The sequence below is a fragment of the Hoplias malabaricus genome, chromosome 18 (assembly GCF_029633855.1).
Source record: "Hoplias malabaricus isolate fHopMal1 chromosome 18, fHopMal1.hap1, whole genome shotgun sequence".
NCBI classification, from domain to species: domain Eukaryota; kingdom Metazoa; phylum Chordata; class Actinopteri; order Characiformes; family Erythrinidae; genus Hoplias; species Hoplias malabaricus.
In genome coordinates this window covers 12737509-12762979 of record NC_089817.1, presented here as the reverse complement: position 1 = coordinate 12762979, position 25471 = coordinate 12737509, and the positions used below count along the sequence as shown (strand labels likewise).

General features: G+C 40.4%; 1 protein-coding gene across 20 annotated transcripts in view; it reads right to left on the bottom strand.

The window, feature by feature from the left end:
• Positions 1 to 25471, bottom strand: part of dlg2 (discs, large homolog 2 (Drosophila)) — a 248182-nt gene that overhangs the window by 60758 nt on the left and 161953 nt on the right. For 11 of the 20 annotated variants that reach the window (XR_010796099.1, XM_066651051.1, XM_066651057.1 and 8 more), the window contains 7 exons: positions 18875 to 18928; positions 12036 to 12086; positions 9619 to 9743; positions 7591 to 7760; positions 5995 to 6131; positions 4006 to 4150; positions 3452 to 3617 (listed from right to left, as the gene is read on the bottom strand). Coding sequence is in view for 19 of the 20 variants with exons in the window: in XM_066651051.1 (XP_066507148.1) it covers positions 3452 to 3617; positions 4006 to 4150; positions 5995 to 6131; positions 7591 to 7760; positions 9619 to 9743; positions 12036 to 12086; positions 18875 to 18928 (848 nt within the window). In the remaining variant the exon portion in view is untranslated. The remainder of the gene's footprint in view (positions 1 to 3451; positions 3618 to 4005; positions 4151 to 5994; positions 6132 to 7590; positions 7761 to 9618; positions 9744 to 12035; positions 12087 to 18874; positions 18929 to 25471) is intronic. The other 9 variants (XM_066651052.1, XM_066651059.1, XM_066651058.1 and 6 more) reach the window with 1 other exon arrangement.

Here is a 25471-nt window from a genome sequence, read left to right as displayed (position 1 = left end):
GTTTCATGACTGGGACAGTCCTAAAGCCACTGGTCAAATGCCTGCAGCAGTGATTACACTGCCATCTCTGTGCCATCTCCTTTGCTATCCCAGAACACCCTGCCCATCCCTTGAGCTCCCAAAACGTAGGTGTTCTGCACTCTCTGCACTGCTTTCATTTACACTGCCTGTCAAACAAACAGAATCTGTAATTTGCATTAGTACACACACACACACACACACCTATGTATGCAAAGATAATGATAACGCTGTACTGCCATTTCCAGAAAAATGTATGTATTCATACATACACACTTTTTCATGCTGACTTGCAGCCTGTCAGGAGAACTGCCATGTGCTGATGATCACCAAGAGTTATACACACACGCACACACACACATCCTTAATGTGAGATTGCCCTCTCTCTCTCTCTCTCTCTCTCTCTCTAAACTGCTCTAAAACCACTGTCCTCAATAAAAAGGTATCAAAAGTGTATCAAAATATTGCATTATATAACACAAAAAATTTCATTTGTAAATAAAAAAAACCAATGGAAAATACTAGAAACTGACACATGACCGTCAATCACAGGTATCTCTCTAGAAGTAGTGAGCTCCACTAAAGCAACTGAATGATTCATGTACAGCAGACTTGTTTGGGGATGGATGTGAAATCATTTCACTCTGAAGAGCATATAAGCAGCAGTATAATGTGGAAAAATGTAGGTTTGTGAATTGCAGTGAGAGCAGTCTCTTTTTTTCTGGTGGATCCTATTTATATCCAAAAATGAGAAACTGGTTGTGGTTATAATGCCAGTTGTTTTGTGTCAATTGTTTATTGAATAAAAGAAATTGCAGCTCTTGTTGGAGTGCAGCTGACCACTGTGTGTTTCCTTGAGAATAACTAACTGTTTAACAACTTTGTGATAGTGTTGAAAAGCATGAGTGCACTAGTGCTACAGCATTTAATTTGTGCTTATGGCTGAAAGCAGCACAATTACATTTTACCTAGAGTGACAAAATGCAGTGGCCTTGACCAAAGTGGTATGTTTATGTGTGCATGGGTTTGTGTGTTTGTGATACTTTTAATGAAGCAGTGTAGGGCATGACCTCCCATATATTTTATCATACACTTGAGCTTTTAAGAGTTCTTGACTACTAAAATTCACCACCCACACACCATTCTCCTACTTACATTCCCCGCAATACGCCACACTGCATCCTAGCCTCCAGCCTCCTGAACATACACTGCATAAACACACAGTCCTCAGCCTTCTGTCACAGACAATCCATTATTCATCAGTAGAGCTATGGCATTGGTTTGTATTTATTATGCTAAACTGCATAAAGCTTTGTGAATCACCTTAGCCTATCTGCCTGTATCAATTCTTCCTATCACTTAATGACAGGTTTAAAGTCACAGCACTCTACTCTCTGCTATTACACTCAATGACTTGTGGGAGGTTTATTTGCGACCCTTTAAATGTTTGAGAGCTCCTCCATCACAGGACACCAGGGGGATCACAGGGGCTAAGCTAGTAGATTAGCCAAGCCTAGCTGAGGCACCTGGAGTCAGCTAAGCTTTTAGGGATGCAATGTTAATCCTAGTCTTGGAGTTCAAAGAAATGTCCCTCCTGTCACTCCTACAGTTCATTACTAATTCGTGGTTAACATTGGGAAACAGGATTTAAAATGCTGAGTGACTTTACATGCTCCCCTTCTTTGCCACCCTCTCTCTATTGCTTGCATTAAGATAATGTAGTTCTAAACATGTAAAGTGGCTGTAAGCCAAAAAGCCCACAGGAATTCTGGGATCTTGCAAAGGTCCCTCTCAGCTCCACACATAGGGCACTTGTCTGCACAGCCATATCAGCTGTAAATAACTCCCTGCCCAATGGCTGCTTTTCTAGCTGAATTATCCAACAATAATATCCCTACTGAGAGCCCTAGAGGCTTAGCACTCTTATTGTTAACGCAACAACAGCCCAATCTGACCTTAACGCCCTCTATAACTAAGTCTGCATGGCAGAGAAGAGATGGATGACCCACTCTACATTCCAGAGCTTAACTGTATATAGCTGTCATTAACTCATGTAATTAAGCAGGCACATTAAGCTCATGGTGTGTAGTCTTTCATTAACTATGTAGATCATTTAGACATTAACCCTCAGAAGTCCAGAGAGGAATTACATAATTGCACGTTTTAACTTGATATCATAACACTTAATGCATCCACGTGGTATGTCTGTATGAGTGAAACACAGTATAGAGATCTCTAAGCTAGCTGAGAATTTAGCTAAGGGATAAGTGACAGATGGTATCAGGAGCACCACCCCCTACATATCCCTTACCTACTGGTTCACTGTTCTCTGGGTAATGTAGAGAAAACATCTCAGAGACAAAACAAATGTGTTATTAATTAAAGGTTTAGAATCTAAGCTTTCTACCAAAGTTCAGTGTTGTGCAATGACTTAGTTACAATTAAACTATGTTTGCTTTTAAGTACAAACCCTAAGAACTGAATAAATCACTGATGACCCTCTCAATATATTTAATAGGGTACTTTTGCTAGATAAACTCTTTTAAGCACAACAGAATAAGGCAGTGTTCTACATAGTGAGACTGTGTAAGTGTAGGTCTAATATTTCTTTATCTAAAGTTTATAGATGTCCTGTATGTAGGCCTCTTCCAGTCGTATCGTCTCAGGTTTATACACTGAGCAGCCAGTCAGAAATATCTCCTGCCCTGCAGGAACCATATGCCTCTTAAAATAACCCCCAAAACAACTCAGCACACAAACAGACAAACAAGCCTGGACGCCATCTGCTCTCCTCACAGAGATAGCACACAGAGTTTAATATGGTAGTGTCATATAAGGGGCAGCACACTCAAAACATAAATAATAGTTTCTGAAAGTTAGAATATCAATTCTTCTAAAGGTTCTATAGAGTGATAGGATCAGGAACTGACATGTCCATACTCTTTTCTGCTAATGGGGAAACTGCAGAGTTCCCTGTTTAGAGTGAGAGTTCTCTGACACTATGATAACATTAGTTTGAATACATGATTAAAACAATATATTCAGTCTGACTCCAAAACAGTAAATACATATACGATAGATATATGTGGGAATATCTGTAAACTAAATGGTGTATTTGGCAATTATCAATAGCTTTGGGCAGCACGCAGAATTTGTCGCTCTATTCATTCCAATAAAACAACGACACAGCACAGTCACATTCATACTGGATGTTTCAATAAGCAGAACAACACCAGGGACAGGGTGGTGGACTAACAGGGGTGGACAGAGTGGGACAGAAGGGGCTTTAAAATCCCAAAGCAATCCCATCACGAGCTGTGATGATCCTGCCCACCCTGCCTTTGGGATTTCCACACAGTGACACACTAGGGGTGGGTCTACACAGATTCTACCTGTGGACTTTGTTGTCTGGCGGAGAGAGGGAGGGAATTACCGTAAAAATGAAAAGCCATCCAACCTGTTAATATCCTCCTCCCCTAGCAGGTGGCGAGGCAGGGGCGAATAGCGGCTGGGGGAGATGGGAGGAAGACTGGACTTATACTCCAGAGTCCCGTTATTACCAGCGGAAGAGATATGATTATCCATAGCAGGGGAAAAGGCTGCAGAGAGTTAAGAGTGAGAGAGAGAAACAGTAGAGAAAGACAGCAACCAATTAAATAATAAAGCTCTATTTCCTCAAAATCACATGAGCAAATCAAAACAGCAAATCAGTTCGAAAGCAAATAATTTACTCGCAGATTTGCCTTGTACATTACAGTTGGTGCAGATTTGTAAAAGAGTGAAATAATCAAGGAGTAGTTGATACCAGTGCTACCAAAATATTTATTCAACCAATCATCAAATAAACAAACAAACAAATAAATACATAAACAAACAAACAAACATAATGAATACAACTAGTAAACTGATCATTATCATTTTAAACTGCATCCACCATCATTATTAATGTGATACTGTATTTCTGTAGTGTATGAAAAAGCTACTCACAGTGGGTAATATCTGGAGGCCCATAGGGATCTGAAAGGTAAACACTAGTGGGCTTCCCCACTTTCAAATATACAACATCCGACGTGTTCTTCAGAATGACTACTGCCTCCTCATGGGTGACCTCTTCCAGAGTGTAGTTATTTACCTGAGAGAGTGTGTGGTGGGATGTGTGTGTGTGTGAGAGAATGTGTATGTGTGAGAGAGAGATGGAGAGAGAGAGAGAGAGAGAGAGAGAGAGAGAGACTGAGTATATTTGCAGTATTCAACATGCTTCAGTAGTCAATAGCGAATCAGTGCAGCCAAATGTGCCCTGCACACACAGGATTACACACAGCACTGATCCTGTTAATTGAATCAAACTCAGCTTTAATGACTTTAATGACCCTCAGTTCTAGCAGAGCCTGAGTCTTAAACTACTGCAAGGAGAGAGGGAAACAAGTTACACTACATTTTAGCTGAGCTCTCACTGTTCTGCACATCTAAAAGCTACAAGCAGGAATTACGCTAAGCATCAGGCCAGATTTTGGTGCTGAATCAACAGTAGCTCCTTGAGAGTGCTTCTTAGAGATCGCACCCACTTACAAACACTTATTGATTACAAGTTGTCCAATTTTTGTATAATGTACTGGGAGAGTGTGTAGCACATCAAATTTTGCTGTCTCCTTAGCCAGACGATTGCAGAGCTACACGTAAGACAGTATTTTTTTTTTAATTAGGCTGCAATACAGTCTGTGAATTACATCATTTTTTGTGTAGCGAGTCACACCTCCCTGTTTATACACACTGAAAACTGTTGTAATGGATCATCTTTCTCTTACTCCCCATTACACAACAAAAAAACTGAATGAATGTAAGTGGAGAAATAACGCATATAGGTAAACTTTTAATAAAAGTCTTTTTAATATTAAAAGGTAAAGCAATTTGTACAAAGCCCACTTTCAAATGACTATAACTAAGCATAAGGTTAAGTCATATCATAAATTCACTTGCAGAGCAATTCATTCATTAATTCATCTGTAACCGCTTATCCAGTTCAGGGTCGCAGTGGGTCCAGAGCCTACCTGGAATCATCGGGCGCAAGGCATGAATACACCCTGGAGGGGACGCCAGTCCTTCACAGGGCAACACACACACATTCACTCACTCACACCTACGGACAATTTTGAGTCGCCAATCCACCTACCAACGTGTGTTTTTGGACTGTGGGAGGAAACCGGAGCACCCAGAGGAAACCCACATGGACACGGGGAGAACACACCATCCAGACAGTCACTCGGAGCGGGAATCGAACCCACAACCTCCAGGTCTCTGGAGATGTGTGACTGCGACACTACCTGCTGCGCCACCGTGCCGCCCTTTAGAGCAATTATCTCTCTACATTTTCAGTGAAATTAGGTCTGTACAGTACACAGTGCTAAATGATGATGCAGAACAAGAAAGTTGATTAACTGTGGTTTCACTAAGGCAATTAAAAGTTTAGATGTACCATTATTGCATTTGATTTCATCAGATTTTACTCTGAGTGCTCTGAGTTACTTAAAAATCTTTGGATCTCCTCTTATTCCTCGAAATTACATGTGACTGTTATACTTGGGGGATTTCTTGCAAAACAGGCAACACATTCAGGCTTTACTCTAGGATCTATACAATCTACTTTTGATAGATACAGCTGTTCTATCCATGCTCTACCCTCAAATGTGTTTGTTTTATTTCATTCATTTTTTCCATAAGAACTGATTGGGCAAAAGTTTAACAAGGTGGTGGCAACAAGAAATTTTTAAATCACATAAAGTCTAGTAAGTGTCTAATTCAAATTAGTTACAACAACATAGCTCTTTTCAAACCTGGAGTATAGATTATGTTTCAAAAAGAAACATAAACCTAAACAAATCATTGAACTGAATGGGATTTTTGATAAAGTTTTCTAAATGATGCCCAAATCCCAAACAGCAGCTAGTTCTCAATGCCTTTGTGACGTTTATAACTCACCATAAGCAGTCTGTCGCCAACCTGTAACCTGCCATCCTTCTGTGCTGCCCCACCATCAATGATTTTTGTGACATAGATACTGTTATCCCCTGGGATGTGTTGGTTCCCCACACCACCCGCAATACTGAACCCCAGCCCTGAATAAAGAAGAGAGAGAGAGAGAAAGGCATAAAGAAAAGGAATCAGATATGCTTTTTACTTCATATTTCAGTAGCTACTCTTTTAAACATAGTATTCTATAGCATTCAGGGCCCAGGCAGCTCTCTGAAATTAATACAATGACAACTTTCAAATGGAACAGCTGCTCTTTCCAGGCTTCTTGAGAAGCTTCAGCTTTTATTAAGGGACTTCCAATGAGACCCACTCTTTTAAATCTACCACAGTGTGCAGCTTGATTAAAAGTCATTGCTTTGCCCTGTGCAGAGCTGCAGATACAGGGAAGTGCTGTTAAGTTTTGACAGCTTTTGGAGTTTGCAACATTGGTGTTTTGGAAAGACTGTGCACTGATGATAATTTGTGTGTGTTGCCTGCAGCTCTTCCTCTGCATTTGCCGTGTGTGTGTGTGAGTGTGCGTGTGTGTGTGTGTGTGTGTGTGTGTGTGTGTATAATGCGTGTTCCTCTCAGATTTCTAAATAATGCATCAAAGCAGCTTGTGCCTTTCTTAGAAAAGTGCTCTGTTTACCACTCTGACCATAACAACAACTTGCATAAACAACATATAACAAATAAAAAACTGCTTGCACATAAGCACAGTATTTACTGTTTTGTTTAACTCTAACTTTCTGCCAAGAACATGACTCTGGTGTGGAAAACAATTTTTTTAAGAGATTTGTGAAAGGTAAAAATAGGTCATATTTCCTAGCAAGATGTACAACTTAGAAGTTGCATCTATTAAGAATAATAACAAAAGTAATTTTTTAATATTACAATAATTCTGCAGGTCATTACTTGTGTAGAGACATCCTGCTGAACCAAAATGGATGCATTATTATGACTTGAACTTGTATTAAATAATTCTGCTCTGATGCTAATACTCTAGCTGTTGTTTTTTTAAAGATACGTCCAGAATGATGAACACTGTAGATGATTGCTTATTAACCTTATTGGCCTCATAATTAAAATCACGTTAATCAAATTTTAAATCATTATGATAAATTAGTACTTACGACATATTTTTAAACATACTATTATTATTAATTAAAATGTTTGTTGTCCACAACGACCCTCACTTTATTTTTTCTTTGTACCTTAGTGCTTTAGCCTGTACATTTAATACATTTTATATATATATTACATTAAACATTATTTAACATTAAAAAACTTTGTACATTGGCATAAAGTGGTAATCTGTTATATAACTATAAGATATACACCAGTATATGTTATGATGTAATCATTTTTATGATACCATACCAAAAAGAAAGTAATAACTCTAGACTTTTTGGGTGGTTTCCCAGAGAGGGATTAAGTTTAGTCCTGGACTATATCTTCCTTTCAATGGCCAATTACATTTGAAAATGCTGTGTAGTCCAGGACTAGGCTGATGCCATAATCTGAATAGGAATGTGTTTGAAGTTTTTTGTTTGAGTCTGAAACCTTTTGGTCCTTTGATGAGTTTGATCTCCACCACAGTCTCCAGCATGGGTCTTCTTCTGCGCACGTACAGTCGGACAATGGAGCCAGCAACCTTCAGCGCCTCTACAGCACGGCTGTGGGAAACCTCAGAAACATCCACTTCATTCACACGCAGGATACAGTCATTGACTCTACAGACACGCACACACACACACACACACACACACACACACACACACACACACACACACACACAAACACAAACACAAAGTTAGAGTTGTGTAAAACCCTGCTGTATGGTTAGCCACCCCTGTGGAGAGTTCCAGATTGTGGCAGCCTCTGGTACAAGGACAACTATCTCCTGAGGCTTGCTCACAGAAAGCAGCTGGGACACACCGCACACACACACACTTTTACACATGGCAACAGAGTACATGTTGCACTGCCCCTGTTTCACTGACAAATCTTGCAGTGTAGAGAGTGTATTTAAATGAAAATTATGATGTGGAAAGCAATATAATATATAATAAAATATAAATATATAATAACAATTTTTTATTTAAAATGTTGTACTTGTTTTGTTCACTGAATTCACTGAACAAATGTTGACCTCTGACCCATCAGAGTTCCTCAGGGTTTGGTTAAAGGTATACAACTGAATAGCACCTTTTTTAAGAAGTCCTTTGTAGAGTTTTACTTTCCGAATAAGTCAAGCAAACACTTGTTTTAATGTACCTGAGCATTATACTGGGTGTGACTGGGAGTGTATTTAACTCTAGTCTAAAGTTACTCTAGAGCCAAGCCATCACTAGAGCCAAGCCATCACTAGAGCCAAGCCATCACTAGAGCCAAGCCATCAGACTGTGCTGCCACGCTTCTCCCTCACTCTAGTTCGGCTGACTACCTGGTGGCATTGTGGCATTTCAGTTTAAATATTCATGAATATTAACAAATAGCCTGAGGACTGACATGTTCCTGGTTCCAGAACCCTCCTTAGTGTTGTTTCAGGGTCATTGGCACACACACAGAGAACACTTCAGCAGAGGGTAACTACCTCATCTTCAATTTCCCCAGAAACAAACCCTTAAAAGCAAATGCCAAATACGTAACTATTATTTGAATGTAAATGAAATAAATTAAGTATGGTCTGACTATTGCATAGTCAATTTCTTATAAAAATAATAAAAAAAATTAGAATGAATACATGTTGCTAAAATGATAAATCTGGAGGTAGTTGATTTAATTACATGCTGTCGTTTGACATAAAAAAAATTAAGAAAACCCAAAGTGTTAATTTTTTCATTGTACTAACAGGACACTAACAGAAGAATAACAGGGAGAGTGTAAGAGGTGGGTAAGGGCAAAAAGACAGACCACCAATCAGAAAGAACAGCCCAACACTCACACAGACAGGACTGTCATACACACCTGCTGTTCATAGAAAACACCTCCACACATACCCCAAACACTCACATACACCCAAACAGTTCTGCTCTCTTCATCTCTCTGGCTTACAATTACGGCTGTCTGTAAAAAATCAGCCCTCTCAATCAGCTTCTGATCATCAAGAGGGGCATCTCACAGAGACAATCATCATGCTGCAATAAGAAAAAAAAAACACTTCCTCTATAGCCCAGCACTCATCTCCTGAATCAGCTCTAATGGTCTTATCCATTTCCTAACACAATCAGTGAGAAGAGTGTGTGTGTGTATGTGTGTGTGCCTACTGAAGACTCTCCTGTCTCAGGAGTGTCATTAGAAGTGAGATACAGAGCTCAGAGTTAATCACACACACACACACCACACACACACAGAGAGAGAGAGAGAGAGAGAGAGAGAGAGAGAGAGAGAGAGATAGAGAGAGAGAAAGAGAGACATGAACTATTAGAGCTGAACTGCAGGCAAAATATGTCAGCAAGGAACAGCAAGATATTTGTCCCATTTAAAGTCACAGAGTAGATTTAATATTTCATTCTCATTAATTAAGCCCTTATGAACATTCTAAACGAATGCTGTGTCCCAAAAAATTCCACACTCTTTCACACTCACCGTAACCTGCCGTCCTCAGCGGCTGCTCCTCCGGGAATAATTTTGGTGATGAAGATTCCGGGGTCGTCTCCGATGTGTGGGTTATCTGTCCCACCTGCTATACTGAACCCCAACCCTGAGTTACCCTGTGGACAGAGAAGATATATTCATGCGTAAGAACAAATCAACAAATGCAATGTAATACACTACAGCAGTAGTTTCCAAACATTATCTGCTGTTGCCCTTCTTTTGTTGACAAGAATATTTTCAAGCCCCACACTCTGACACAGGTACAAGTCTGGCTTCCAACCTCCACTGGAATTTATCTTAAACAAAATAAAATGACAAATCCCCTTTACAGAGGGATTATTACAAGTGTTATGCATTGTACATGTTTTCATTTGCTTTGCTCTATGCCCTCCCTGCAGTACCTTATAACCACACACGGCAAAAATCCAGAATTGAAATCAGAGTCTCCAAGAGCTCTCACAAAACAGAGAAGGATACATCTCTGAAAAGTAACTGTGAACTATTGCTGAAACTAACTTTATCTGGTTCTCACCCAAGCACAGTGCTGTTCCTGCGAGGGATGAGCATGAGACTAATGCACTTTAATTGATTCTCAGGCTGATAAACAGACAAACAGCCCCAGAGAGCAACAGAATAGAACTAATTATACTCGTCCAGACAGGCTGTGTTTATGTGCGCACTGCAAATCGAGTGGTGAGGCTTGAGATGCGTCGGCATAAAGTAAATTGTCATTTTCTTGGAGCTTTTGATTAATTGCATTTGAGGGGAATGAAGAGGGCTCTTGTGATTAAAAGAGATTGGTCTCCAAAGGTTGAAGAGACAGAGAAAACACATTAGTGTTCTCCAAGGCCAACGTAGCTCTGTGACGAGATAGAGCACAAGGGGATGCAGCAAATGTTCTCGTCATTGCATGAATATGACACAGACTGTATGTATTTTATATTCACATAGTAATGAATGCAGAAGTGTGCATTAGAGCAGACAGTGAGTGGGCACAGTGTTACAAACTTCAGCGGCACTGCTGTGTCTGATCCACTCGTACCAACACAGCACAAACCAATAAAAGGCAAATAAGGTGAATGCAATGAATTGAAATGAACTACACACCATCTGGCAATTTATCATTTTAATTATTTGACTAATAGCATATAAACACTGCCCATAAAAGACGCCTAGTTTTACAAAACAAGGTAATATATCATCGTCCTTTACTTTAAACTTCTATTATTGGACTGCAAAACATTTCCAATTTCCATTCACAGAGAGAGAGAGAGAGAAAGAGAGACTGTTTCCAGTTTAAGAGCAGTTTATCTCAGTGTCTCCCACAGGGAGTAGTGGGCAGACACTCTGAGATTCCAGGCGCCAGTCTTTGACAAATCGGTGCTCCCCTTGGTGCTGTTGACCTTTACAATTGTCCCTGCATCGTCTTCAGTCCTGCCGATCCGATTACAGCTGTCAAAATGTCACCTGCAGCTGGAATCCCCTCTCTATTAAACATACATGAACACACACACACATACATACACCCACTGCCTAGAGAGTGCAAACCAGTCTTTACATGCAAACATTGCGACCCAATTAAAAACACTGCTGAATCACCACACACACACAACACCACCATCCCTGCAAAGCCTCTGCTAGGGCCAGCAATCCTCGGAGATCAATTAGCCTTAATGTAGCCTGTGGAACACAATGTTTATTACAAGACCTTTCAGGCAGAAAGATGGAGCAACTGTGTTAGTAAGAATCCAATGCCTCAAAATGTTTTCAGTGAACATGAGCTGTAGAATGTCAAGCTGACAATACAAATTAGAGTTGACAGAATATATTTTCAATATACATAAAACTAATGCAGCTGTCATTTCCTGGGTTAAAAATAATAGATGATGAACATTGTAAATAAGCAGATGTAGAGGATTTAGGGTACAAGAAAACCCATACGTCAGTTATAACAGCAATTATTGTCTTTCAGAAAGCTTAACAAATAATGTTGCTTATTTGTAAATACCCATCTAAATTTACTAGCTGGACAGCATATATCAGTGACAGCTTTTTGAACAGCTGCTTGTGCTGATCTTTGTTATGCATAATGAGCCCTTAGCTATACTACTAATTTTGATAACCAATGTGTTAATTAAATGAATTTTATGCACAGTTATTTGTGCATTGCTAAGAATCTAGCAGCAGAATCTAATCCATGATGTTGCAACCCATTGCTCTGCCCTGCCATGCTTAACGCCCATGTGTCTGCACAAGTGAGATTCAGGAGCAAAATGCATGCAGAATATTCCACATGAGTGTAAAACAATGCATGGCACTCCTATAGGATATGCCCTAGGCGTAAGTATCTGCGTGTAAGTCTCCATTAGCGTAACTATATAAGTGAACAGATCCCAGCTTTGACTTACCCGCTCTAGCGTAATTTCTTCAAATTCATATTCAATTTCTGTCCCGTTGACCTGCAACAATAACCAAAGCAAAGTAATCATTAGGCACTTGTAATACCTAGGAATTACCATTCACATCAGAGTGTTGTCCACTGGTCAGCAGAGAACCAAGAATAACATTGTCATTAAGCTTCTAAGGAGGGATTTCTGAGCTTGTGCTAATGTTGTTGGCTATGTATTTGTACAATTATACAACAAAACAACCTAGCACACATAAAAAATAACTCAGACAATAAAGCATTGTTGCATTGTGTCCTACAGTATTGTAGTCTGTATTCAAAATAAAAAAAATCAGGCATTGATTAGCGCTTAAAAAAACATCCTCTGTTTAAAACCCACTTTCTCCTGACTCATAATTCTGCCTGGTAGAAAATCCAATAAACATACAACATACAATAACATGCAATAAATATACAGTCTAAAACACACAATTTGTTTACAATACAATAAAACTTAAATAAAAAGTAATACAAATTTGTAGCCTAGAGTGTTGTTTCCTAGAGTGATAAGAGGACTAAAAACAACATAAAATACATTGAAGGTTTCTCTTTGGTTGGTGCATTTAAAATGTATGTGACATAGTCTAACATGATGAATATTCATTTTAAATCAATATGTCTCCAAGACATACTTGACAGCACTGGGCTGGTCTGCTGCTGGTTTTTGTGGAATCAGAATGGAGGAGCTTTCTTTCCTCTGCAGTGCCGGGCAGCCAGAAAGTGCTCAGACATTAATGGCTTCAATCTGATCTCAGACACACAAATCCATATCCATTCACCTTATACTTTAAAAGAGCCTCATCCCTACGGCTGTTCTGTCTCCTGCAAAACTCCTGCTCCCTGTATGTCACTTATTGAACCCTGCAGTCCCTTATAAACACACACACACACACACATCTACACACACACACACACACACACACCTGCACAGGCACATACTGATAGGCAAAGGGGGAATATAATTACTATGAGATCACAATGAGGAATGATTATGAAATGGTCAACTTTAGAGGTGAAATTTTAATGAGGGTCATCTGTGTCACTCGTGTGTTTGATTAAAATGTTCTCTCAGGAGTCAGGTTTAAATAAACCAGCCAAAAGCAATGATCTTTACACTCTCTCAGTTGTCTCTCTGTCACTCTCTATCCCTCTCTTTTACAGATTTATACACATGCTGACTTGAAAGAAGTCATGTACAAATGCTTTTAACTGGGAAGTGCAATATTTAGAACTACTGGGTAAATGTAGGGTACCAAAAATGTAATGATTTTTCTTTTTCTTTTGTTCACTACTAATGAAGGTTGTGGGAATCATTCCAGTGAAAAAAGAGAGACACCTAGCTTTAATCAGTAATTTGATGTGAAGCAGTTCAGCTGTATATTTCCCAATAAGGCACCAGTCCTTTGCTGGGCAAAACACACTTGCACATTCACTCACACACTCACGCCTAGTAGCCTACTCCTCCTACCAATGTGTGTTTTTGGACCGTGGGAGGAAACTGGAGCACCCGGAGGAAACCCACACGGACACAGGAAGAACAAACTAAACACCTCACCAGAGTTGGGCCCAACCCACAACCTCAGGACCTTGGAGCTGTGTGACAGTGACACTAACTCTTGTGCCACAATGTCGCCTCGTCCTGAATTAATTGTTTTGAGGAAATAATAAGAAAAAAACTATAACTCCACCAATCATGTCAGGCTAAAACCTATGGAAGGTCTTTACCCATCTTTATATGTTTATGTTTAATACAGAACAGCACATAATTGTGTAACTGCATTGCTGAGAGCTTGGAACTAACATAAAACTTATTTATTTAACAATATTTCAGGGGTGGCGGCAGAACTCAGAATTATAATAGAGATGTTTTTAGCCACTTATATTTCATACTGCAGGCACAGCTCCAATATTCATAATCATTCACTGATCACCAGAGACATATACGTCATGATACACAATACCAATCCTCTGTTGTCAGTGGAGAGCAGGAGCACATTTACTCTCATGCTGACGTGATGCAATGCCAACAAAACTTTCCCTCTGTGAGGCTATGGAATGACTGTAGCGTTTAAGCTTTGGGGGACAGCATGATAACCCTATGGAAGCCATTTTGTGCATTGACTGTTTGTGATGACTGCAGGGGCTGTCTTGTTTTCTTATTGGAGGACCCTGCAGGCACCCAGCTTTGGCACCAGCTAATCAGGCCAGATGAGAAGGAAGAAGAAGCACTCTCCAAAGCCTCCTGCTGTCTCTGTGGGCACACGTACTGATCCATCATCAGCACACACTGCTAAATACAGTTGCCAACATCATCAGCAGAAAGGCACTGCACACTGATGGATGGAACCCAGATTCCAATAATGTTACAGACTAAATGAACTCATTAATGACAACAGTCCTCATCATCATGAACAACAACAAGGCAGCTCAGGAGCAGATCAGAGGACACTGATAAACAACACGCACACACACACACACACACACACACACACACACAAACAGAGTCCTTCATTATTCAGGAGATTCAGAATTGAAAGTTGTTTTCTTTAATGTCAGGAAAACATGGCCCCTTCTGTCTGTCCCGCTCCAGAAGTGGCCCAATTAGAGTGCTCCAAGTGGCATTAGCATTCGAAGCCAGTCCTGTACTCACATGGCTCTGCTCTGACTCGGATCTAAAGCCCAGCAGCAGGGCTCACATCTGCATTGCTAAGTGCTGCTTTAGCTGGGCATGTCCTCAGGGAGAGGGGATGGTAAGGCTGTAGACTGGAGGCAGGAGTAAGTAGAGGCTGAGGAGGCTGCAGCTGCAGGGGGGAGGGGACAGCAGTCCTCCATCCACACTGCAGGCTCACACAGGCTCATATTAAACCGGTGAGTCACCATCAATGTGCCAGCATTCACACTTACAAATAGGCATGCACATACAGACACACAAAGGCGAGCTCATGTGCATTAATTCACAGATACAGTGTCTTAATGCACGTTCAAACACCTCTTAAATGCAGCACTGGGCAAAACCCAGAGAGCACACTTCATTTATTTCATTTCCATTAAAATAAAATGAACATTAAGTAAATTTGAGTGATTTTAGGTGTCAGGAAAATCTATTATACAGACACATTACCCCATTACATTTTTATTATCTTAAAATCATCTTATTATTTTTTTTAACCAGCATACAGAAATATTTTCCAAACTTAAAAGTTCTGGTTTAGAAGTTGGTTGAATTATCTTTTCATTTTTTTATCAGTTCATTCTTTCAGACTCATAGTTGCTTGGCCAACGTGAAAGAACTGAGAAAAAGAGGCTGATTAAGAAGGATGCTCCAGTTCATGACTACAAGTCAATAATTATACCACCACTCATCTGTACAGCCCCACTTTCCTAAATAATAGTAATATATAGTAATAAATAATAATAATAATAATAATAATAATAATAATCTGATTTAAAGTTGCATTCATTTTTGTTATTTGCAATTTCTTGAACTAATGAAGAAAAATAATAAAGAAAAAAATACTTTTGCCTCAAAAGCGCGTTCAGACCAGTCGCAGCATATCAAATGTTTGATTTTTTCGACCCGAATTTGGACGTAGTCACGTAGTGTAAACTCTAGACCAACTCTAAGTTGAACGAGTCCCTTCAACAACCAATGAGAACAGAGCACAGAAAGTAAACACAGGTGCGTGCAGTGGAGCTCTACAGCGGAGTACGGATTAAACGGTAAAACTATGAAAAACTACAATATAGTACATAGTGCTGGATGCACGTCCTCAAATAACAAGTATTACCTGTAGGAGTACATGGTGCACCACACAGCGCACTGTTACAGCTTTTATTCCAACCGAATTCTAACTCCATTAAACCCTCAATTACGCAACACTGGCGCGCGCTACGGCGCTGTTTCTGAACCATTTAACGTGGGAACGTAGCTATGTGCTATTCGACTAATCTCCAGCTTCCGCTGCAGTGTTTAGAGACCATGCTGATTATGTTTTCTCATTCACGGCCCAAAAACATTTATACATATTTTCTTTTACATAAATAGCAGCACAAACAATAACCGCAGCAAGTTGTGCATCCGTATTTGTGTCTCTAAGGAAACGCGAGTTGCATATTTAGCTCGTGTAGTGTGTTATTCCCGACAAAAATCGACAAAAACAGTCGTTTACTGTGAAATACGCAGTCTGTTTATAATCTGCCCAACTTTAAATTGAGCCGCATATAGCAGCGTATAGTATCTGCTTCATGGGCTGTGACCCGAAAACTGCCCTGTGTACTACGTGTATGGAATAGTGAGTAGTGGGCCATTTCCAACACACTTATGGTACACTCTCTGTAGCCGATACCGATACTATGTTTAAGTGCCAGTATGATGTATAATGTACAAAATAAAGCACACAAACATGTATATACGTTACATGCAGGCTAGCTATTTCCTGCCACGTTAATGTGAATGCACCTTAAAATGTGGTCTACAGCTGGGCAGAGATGAAGCCCTGTTAGAAGCTAATCTCACGCTGCCCTGTGAAACTCCCTGCCCAAGGCATAGGACATCTTTATACCCGTCATCATCACTAAACATCCAGCACTCCTCGGGTTACCATACATAAAAAACCCTCCTTAATATAGAGCAGCATGCAGTAATCAGCTGTGAAAGGGAAGTGGTGGATTTCCTGACAGCACTGAGACCTCCCGCGGGTCCAGTGCCAGACTCTGGGCACATTTTAGAGCGGAACAGTTAAACACCAGCTCAGCCTGGTCTCAGGGCTTTGATTACTGCTCTGCTATCCTCACCGCCTTCAGATTCTCAGCATCATCACCATTTATTTAGGACTGCGGCTTCCATGGCCAAAGAGAGACGTCACTGTGAATTTTAATTGCTTATCTTTACTCACACTGATGAGCCTTCTGAGGTTCGTCTGCTGATTTCGGCTCTCCTGTTGCTCTTCTGTTTTAAATTGCTCACCTATAACTTTAATCACCTAAACCAAACTGTCTGAAATGTAGTTAAATACAGCAAAGTCTGGATAAAACGTTTTCCCTCACTCTGAACGTAGTCTGCAAAATTATATTGCTGTATAGCTTTGCGATGGGAATTAAGCAGTCACAGTTGTGTCTGCTTATAATAAACAGCACTATATTAACTTTAAGAGGGGCTATAATTATGTAAAATATACATAAGTAATAGTTATATATACATAAAGTTAGAGACAGAAGTAAGGCCCATATCAGCACTGTATTTCAATTCATTATTAAAGTAGCAGTAGGTGCTTTCTCCTGCGCAGAAAGAGTTTCATAATGCACCTTGCACTCTTTCGCAGCTCTACAGTATCAGATGTGACGTGTAGAAGAGAATGAATGTGTTCCACCTCACAGAGTGTCACTCTAAAGACCAGCATCTTCTCTCTGTCCAAGATAAATGCATGAGTGAACACCTCGATTGCTCAAACACTCCATCATCATACTCGGTTTGGCCTTCTCTATCAACCTTGCAGCCCCTTTCTTTCAGCAAGTGAATAGGAAAAAAAAGTTAGACAGTTCTCAGAAGTCTATCTGGAGATTGATTTATAGAACGGCTGAGCACTTAATGCTGAAGTTGCTGTTTAAGGCTCCTTCCATTCAATCACACTCGCCAGCTCCAGCTCCATTCTCTACAGAACAGAGCACCAATATTCAGACTACCTGCCTGATATAATGGCAGAAAGTCATTATACCTGCATTAACATTTCCAGCCACTTTGCTCAACATTTCTCAGTACGTCAGAACACTGGACTTTGATGTTGTAAGAATTGTGCTCAATAATGTTCAGTCTCCAGCTGTTTCAGAGTTCACACAAGTACACGTTTGATCCATGCTGAACAAAGACAAGCAGAGGAACCACATGAACTCAGCCTTGTGAACATTCACTTTCTGCAGCTGCAGGCACTCCAGGCTAGATGACGTTTCTCTGTCTGTGTTCGCTTATGCAGATGGAGCTAACAATTCTAAATGCATTTCATTTGAGCTGATGTGTCAAATTTTCTGATTCATTTCCCCATTTGAGATGATGATAACATTCTCACACTGGTGTACTGCACTACTGTACTCTAATTTAAACTGTACCCAACCAATAATAACACTGTAATACAATGTAATAAATGTATAGCAAATTGAAAAATGTATGGCACCTGACCTAACACTTTGAGGAACCCCTAATCAAATATCTGCTGATGCCAAATATATCCTCCCCCTTTGTGCTATTTCAAACCCCAACATGTCACACATATTGGGATTTGCCTTGGCCATCATCTGTCTCTCCCTCTGTGCTTTCTCCTTCACTTACCCATCACGCCCACTGATCTCAGACCTGTCTGTCTCCATCTGAATTTATTCATCCAAGTTCAGCCGACCTCTCGCTGCTGCCAAACCCCACAGAAAACAGGCATTCATGTTTGAAGCCGATTGAAAAAAAAAAAAAAAAAACACCCCCGTGGCCGCAGAAAAGCCCCTGCCTTTATTCCGCTTTAGTAAGCATCCCAGTGTGGTTGTTTTATTTATGAACACTCATCTATAATTTAGCCAAGAGACCTGTCTCATACCACAAGATGCCAGATAAATGCTGCTAAATAAGCCACAACTCACTCCACTTCATAACTCACCACTCAGAGTGGGTTTTTGAAGATCTCACACATTACTATGCTGCACACAGCAGGGATACCGATTCTGATGAGGTGGTTGAACTGTCACTGTACTACTAGAAACAATACAAATGCATAACAAAAAAAGAAAGAAAGAAAACAAATGGAAAACAATGAAACTCACGTAAGGTACCGACTCCAAAGTGTCCGTGTTGACTATGATTGGTGCAGGGCTTGCCTGTAAGAAAACAAAAAGATGGAAAGAGGAAGAGAGTGAGTGTGTGAGAGAGAGAAAGAGAGAGAGAGGGAGAGAGAGAGATCAGAGTGTGTTGGCAATGTGTGAACTGTCCTATATTCTATTAATGGTCACTGCTGCTTTTGTATGGAGCTGTGACGGTTAGCACTGGGTCCCAGCTCAACGATGCCATATTGACAAACAATGCTCTAGCACACACACACACAAAAAAAGAACAGAAAACATACACAGAATCGCAGGATTACACATGAGATGAATGATGACAGAGAATACAGGATGATTGCTTTATATTGAAAATCTGATCAACAAATAGCAAAAGGTATTTAGTTACAATATTAAATTTCCATTTTTTCCCCCAAATATTTTGCAAATACAAAAAGTATTTCAGAGGCTGATTACAAAGGATGCTCCAGTTCATGACTACAAGTCATGATTATACCACCACTCATCTGTACAGCACCACTTTACAACTCCAGCAATATACCAGCATATAAGATGGCATTTACTCTTCTTTTCTGAGCAAGCTAAACTTAAACAGGATTTTGACATAAATGCAGAATTATGTTAGTAGTTGTATGTAAGTTGGTGTAAATTGTAGCGAGAACATAATAAAAAAAATATGAAGAAGACTTAAAATTTAAAATTAATTAATTAATTAATTAATTGTCTGTAAACGCTTATCCAGTTCAAGGTTGTGGTGGGTCTGGAGCCTACCCAGAATCATTGAGTGCAAGGCAGGAACACACCCTGAATGGGGGCGCCAGTGCTTCACAGGGTGACACACACTCACACACCTAGGGACATTTTTGTTTAGCTGCCAATGTGTGTTTTTGGACTGTGGGCGGAAATGGGAGCACCCAGAGGAAACCCACATGGACATGAAGAAAACACACCAAACTCCTCACAGACAGTCACCAGAGCGGGACTCGAACCCACAACCTCCAGATCCCTGGAGGTGTGTGACTACGACGCTACCTGCTGCACCACCATGCTGCCCCTAGATTTAAAATTTAAGAGTAAAAAGCCCAGGACTGTCTATGAAACCAATTCATTTCAGACATTAATATTTCATAAGTAGCGAGAGTATTTTCACAAGGCAAACACAAACTATCACATATATCAATTCCAGTACAGTGAAAGCAACGGATGAAGGCTTTCCTTTAAAAGTTGATTTAGCAACAGCTTCATCATCCTCATCATATATAAACTGATCCCAGGCCAAATGAAAACTGGCTTGGTTTAGAGCAGAAACAGCATAACTCTGGTTTGCTGCTAGAAATATTGAACACACACACACACACACACACACACACACACACAAAACACCCCTAAAGCTTCAGACAGAGAGAGTTAGAGATAGTATGTCCCACAAGGCTCAGGTGGGATACAGGCTGGTGCTGTTGAGAAAGCAATCAATGACAGAGGCCAAGGCTTTCCCTGCTTTTTGAACACCACTCCAACTGCATTAATGAATCTACAGTCTCAAGAGTTACTGCAGAGGGAGAGAGAGAGAGAACAGAGAGAAATTAATTAAGAGCTCTTGTTCCATCGATGTGGTCTGAGGAACACTCACGCTCACACTAAAACACTTCATTTTAAAGGGTTGTATGCAAAAAGAAAAAGCCTTTCATGTAACACTTCAGCATTATTTTCTCTAATGGAGAGAAAACAATGCATCAGAACAGTCAGAATAACCACGGCATAAAGCCCTATACACACCATGAAGGTCTTCTATCGTCGCCTTATTTTATAAAACTTAATTTTATTATATTAATGCAATCATAGAACTTTGTGAGTACAACTAGTAAAAATGTTAGTTGTGTTGTGTTAAAATGTATAACATATTTAAATGATGGAAAGGAAAGATCTGCAGTTGCTTTTGACATTGTACTTGACTGTTTTCACAGAACATTTCATTCTTCATTTTAGTCTGTCATTATTTCTTTTGGTTTTCTGGCATAAAGTGCTTTGTAAGCAGAAATTAGCACTGCTCGTACCAGGTTCCTGTTTGCTAGAACCTTGAGACCTTTTCTTTTGTTACTGTTCCCAAAACAGCTTCATACACTACTTTGTTGATATCGTTCTAACCACATCATTCTTCTCATTAAATGATAGGTCAGTTATTTGAAATGTTTTTCGCTGGTTACTCTCAAGGTACCAATTCAACAGCAAAGTTACATTTTCACACAATCAAGTAGCCACACTAAGCTACCGAGGTTTAATCTGTACACTGACACAGAGCTCGAGCCAAACATTAACAGCACCTTGGTTTATATGCCGAGAACCCCTGGGTGTCTGAAATCTCTCACCGAGAACCATGGCATAGAGGTGTCAAATTGGACTCCTTAAAGTGACTTTAAATGAAAGCTTTCTTTCTGCAAATGCAACATGTCAAGGAAAAAGAAAGAACCTTGATGAAATGTGAAAGTTCAAAACCAAGGTTAAAACCTTGATGCACAATAAGTGAATAAATATATGAACAAAACACAAGTAGGAAAGCATGCCCAGTAAGTCTGGTCTCCATTGGGACCAATAACACCGACTTTCACATTGAAAGACATACACTAGGCTTCATCGCAACATCAAGAGTTATCCAGCTAGTAGAATGAAAAATACTGCAGGCTGAAGCTGATTGAACCAGATGCCTTTGGGAGCTCTCTAAGTGTAGTTTGGACTTTAGAGCATCCTCCGAAGAGAATAAACCAGCAGATTAAATGTAGAATGCTTGTTGAACGAAGCCTCCTGGGACTCCTGGAGATCAAGTCAAGCAGCTCAACATTACACAGCACAGCAGCAGGTCTCTTGAAAGGACGCACATAAGTGTTCTTCTTAAGAGCATCTCAAGTGCCTAATCATAAACTCACACCGCTGGGGGTGCAAAAACATAGACAGAAGAATGTCTATGTTACAAAGCGGCTAGCAATCATATGGGGCCGTATCTGATATGCTTAGAAGTAACTTAACTCACTGGGCTGCTGTGTGTGTGGGGTGATACAAGTGTTCTTTAAGTTACACACAAGAAGAAACACGTCACGCCTCTGCCTGTCACTTTAGTCGACTTCAAAGGAGAGACGAATCCTTTTTCACAGCGAGGACTTGTACAATGTAATCATGTTTTGTGAACAAATCATGGAGGAGACTTAGAAACCAGCTGCAAGTCAGAGCATTTTGGTGAATATTAGAAAATCTTGTACACAGACCATAATTTTTTGTTCTGTATTCATAAGTCTTCATAATACAGTATTGTAATAAAGCACAAGTCCGCCAAATTGCTCTTTACTGCTTAATTATAATTAAAGTCAGTCCATTATAATAAATGTTCAAAAAAAGACTGTAGAACAGAAGATAAAAATAGTGCATTATAATGTTCACAATGTTTTTATAAACTGATGTTCATTCATTCATTCATTATCTGTAACCGCTTATCCAATTTAGGGTCACGGTGGGTCCAGAGCCTACCTGGAATCATTGGGCTCAAGGCAGGAATACACCCTGGAGGGGGCGCCTGTCCTTCACAGGGCAACACACACACACACACCTACGGACACTTTTGAGTCGCCAATCCACCTACCAACGTGTGTTTTTTGGACTGTGGGAGGAAACCGGAGCACCCAGAGGAAACCCACGCGGACACAGGGAGAACACACCAACTCCTCACAGACAGTCACCCGGAGCGGGAATCGAACCCACAACCTCCAGGCCCCTGGAGCTGTGTGACTGTGACACTACCTGCTGCACCACCGTGCCGCCCTATAAACTGATGTAATATACATTATTAATTCTGCCTTTTTAAAGTCAGTAACTCTTGTAACTACACCACTTATGATTGCAGGACTCATATGAGGTATTACCACATTTTCTACAATTGCAGCAATGACAGAACTATAAATAAAAAAGCCAGTCAAATGAACAAACACTAAAAAAAATATGCTAAATGTAGCAAGGCATGTCCCAATATTTGTCCTCTAGGCCTTTCAATGGTGGAAAAAAAAGACTCCACCTTCAGGACATTCAGAACAATTTCTGAACCTGCATTAACTCAGTTGTAGTCAGCTGACCAGCTCTCACAGACAGAAGCACAGCTCTATCTCTATAAACAACATTGTTTATTTCCATGGCTGATGCAAAAGACAATCTAATACAAAGCAGGATAAACAGATAAAGTGCCCAACCTATCAGAAGAAGATAATACACTTTTTGCTTCTCAATGCATTTCCTCCTCAGACCTCATATGTCATTCTAACAGACATAATCTAATACACTGGACCCTCCCATCACCATTACAAACATGACCCTCACAAAAAGCATTCTGCTCATGTTACATTACTTTTGTTTCTGTGTGATTCGGACAAAATCAATGCACAGAAAAGAAAGTGTGTTTGAACCCGTTTGGCTGTTTCTGTACCCGTTTGGAAGCTGTTTTGATCGCTCGGGTTTTCCTGTTTAATCGTTTCCATTGTTATTTCTATATTTATATCTGTTTTTATAACCTACTAACCATCCATAGATCTATCTTTTAGATTGTCTCCGCAGGAATATTCATTACAGAGGCACTAAAACTGCCACCGGACCCTGGAGTAACGTTCTTGGTGTAAGTTACTAAAATTCACTAAAAGCGGTAAGTACCTGCAATTCCATGGCTACTACTGGCTGTTTTGCCTGTTCAGAGTGTGGCATGTTTAGTTTAACGCCCTTTTCCACCTCTAGCGATAAAGATAGTGGTTGTATTTGTACTAAGTGTCAGCTAGTTAGCTCTCTGGTGGATAAAGTGGACCAGCTAGAAGTGCGCATCCGGAGCTTATTATTGTTGAGGGATAAACAGCGAGATTCAGTGTTAGCAACTCCGGGTGCCTTAGGGAGAGTTAGCACCCCCACGACTCCGGCGTTAGAGCCCTCACAGCGGGGTGAATGGGTGACGTCTCGGCGTCATAGCCGGAAAGCTAAGGCTGATGCTAACGCTGAGGCCAAAGCTAGCCCACCGGGACACCACGCTCCTCCGATTCGCGTGTCAAACAGGTTTGCCCCGCTCAGCGAAGCACCCGCTGAGGAGCCTGTTAAGAGTGCTCTGGTTATAGGAGACTCTATTGTTCGGCACGTGAAATTAGCTACTCCTTTAGGGGCGCCGGCAGTAACAGTTAGCTGTTTATCGGGAGCCAGAGCGCCGGATATTAGTGGCAACCTTAGACTGTTAGCTAATAGGAGATATTCGAGGGTAGTCATTCATGTAGGGGCCAATGATATTCGTCTGCGGCAGTCTGAGGTAACTAAGGGTAATATTACAGAGGTGATTAAACTGGCCCAGACGATGTCCGATGCCGTAATCTGCTCTGGTCCCATACCAATGCGGCGTGGCGACGAAGCTTACAGCAGACTTTGGGCGTTAAACTGCTGGATGTCCAAGTGGTGTTCCGAAAATCAAGTGGGCTTTATAGACAATTGGTTACGTTTTGAGGGCAAGCCTGGTCTTATAGGTAGGGATGGTATCCACCCCACGCGGGAGGGTGCTGCCTTACATTCTTGCAGTATAGCACATAGTCTTTTAGTTAGTCGGCAGAGTAGTGTAGATAGCTGCTGACAATCCAGAGCCGGGACCAGGCCGCAGACAGACAGGCTAAACCGACCGTCTGCGAACTGTCTTGAGGCGTCACCCAGGTTCAACTGTATTGAGACTGTGTCTTTCCCCCGAACTAAATGTAAAAGTAGAAAAACAAAATCAGCCTGTTTCAGCAACCTAATCAATATTAAATCATACACAACACCTAGCAGCAACACCTCAGAACTAAAATTTGGGTTACTCAACATAAGATCGCTAAACTCAAAAGCACTCATCGTAAATGATATTATAAGTGATCATAAATTCAATGTTTTCTGTCTCACGGAAACGTGGGTTAAACCAAATGAATATTTAGCACTAAATGAAGCCACCCCCCTAGGCTATAATTATGCACATAGCCCAAGAATATCAGGCAAAGGAGGTGGAGTATGTGTAATTTACCAAAATACCCTAGAAATTAGTCTTAAACAATGTGACACCTTTTCTTCTTTTGAGGTTCTCTCCACTATTATTACAAATCCGGTCACAAAAAAGGACGCATTTTTATTATGCAACATTTACAGACCACCAGGGCCTTACTTAGAATTTCTGAAAGAATTCAGCGATTTTGCTACAAACCTAGCGGTGTGCAATCATAAAGTTATAATTGTAGGAGATTTCAATATCCATTTCGAGAAGGAAAGTGACCCACTAAAAAAGGCATTTACCTCAATCTTAGACTCTATTGGTATTACTCAAAATGTAACAGGGCCTACACACTACTGCAGCCACACTTTAGACTTAGTTCTGACACTAGGTCTTAACATTGACAAAATTAATATCTTACCGCAATCCTCAGCAATCTCTGATCATTACTTAATTTCATATGAGCTACGTTTTATCCATAATCTATGTAAGAACCCTCGCTATTCTACAAGGCGTATAATAAAACCATCTACCGCCCTACAATTTATAGAAAACCTACCAGAACT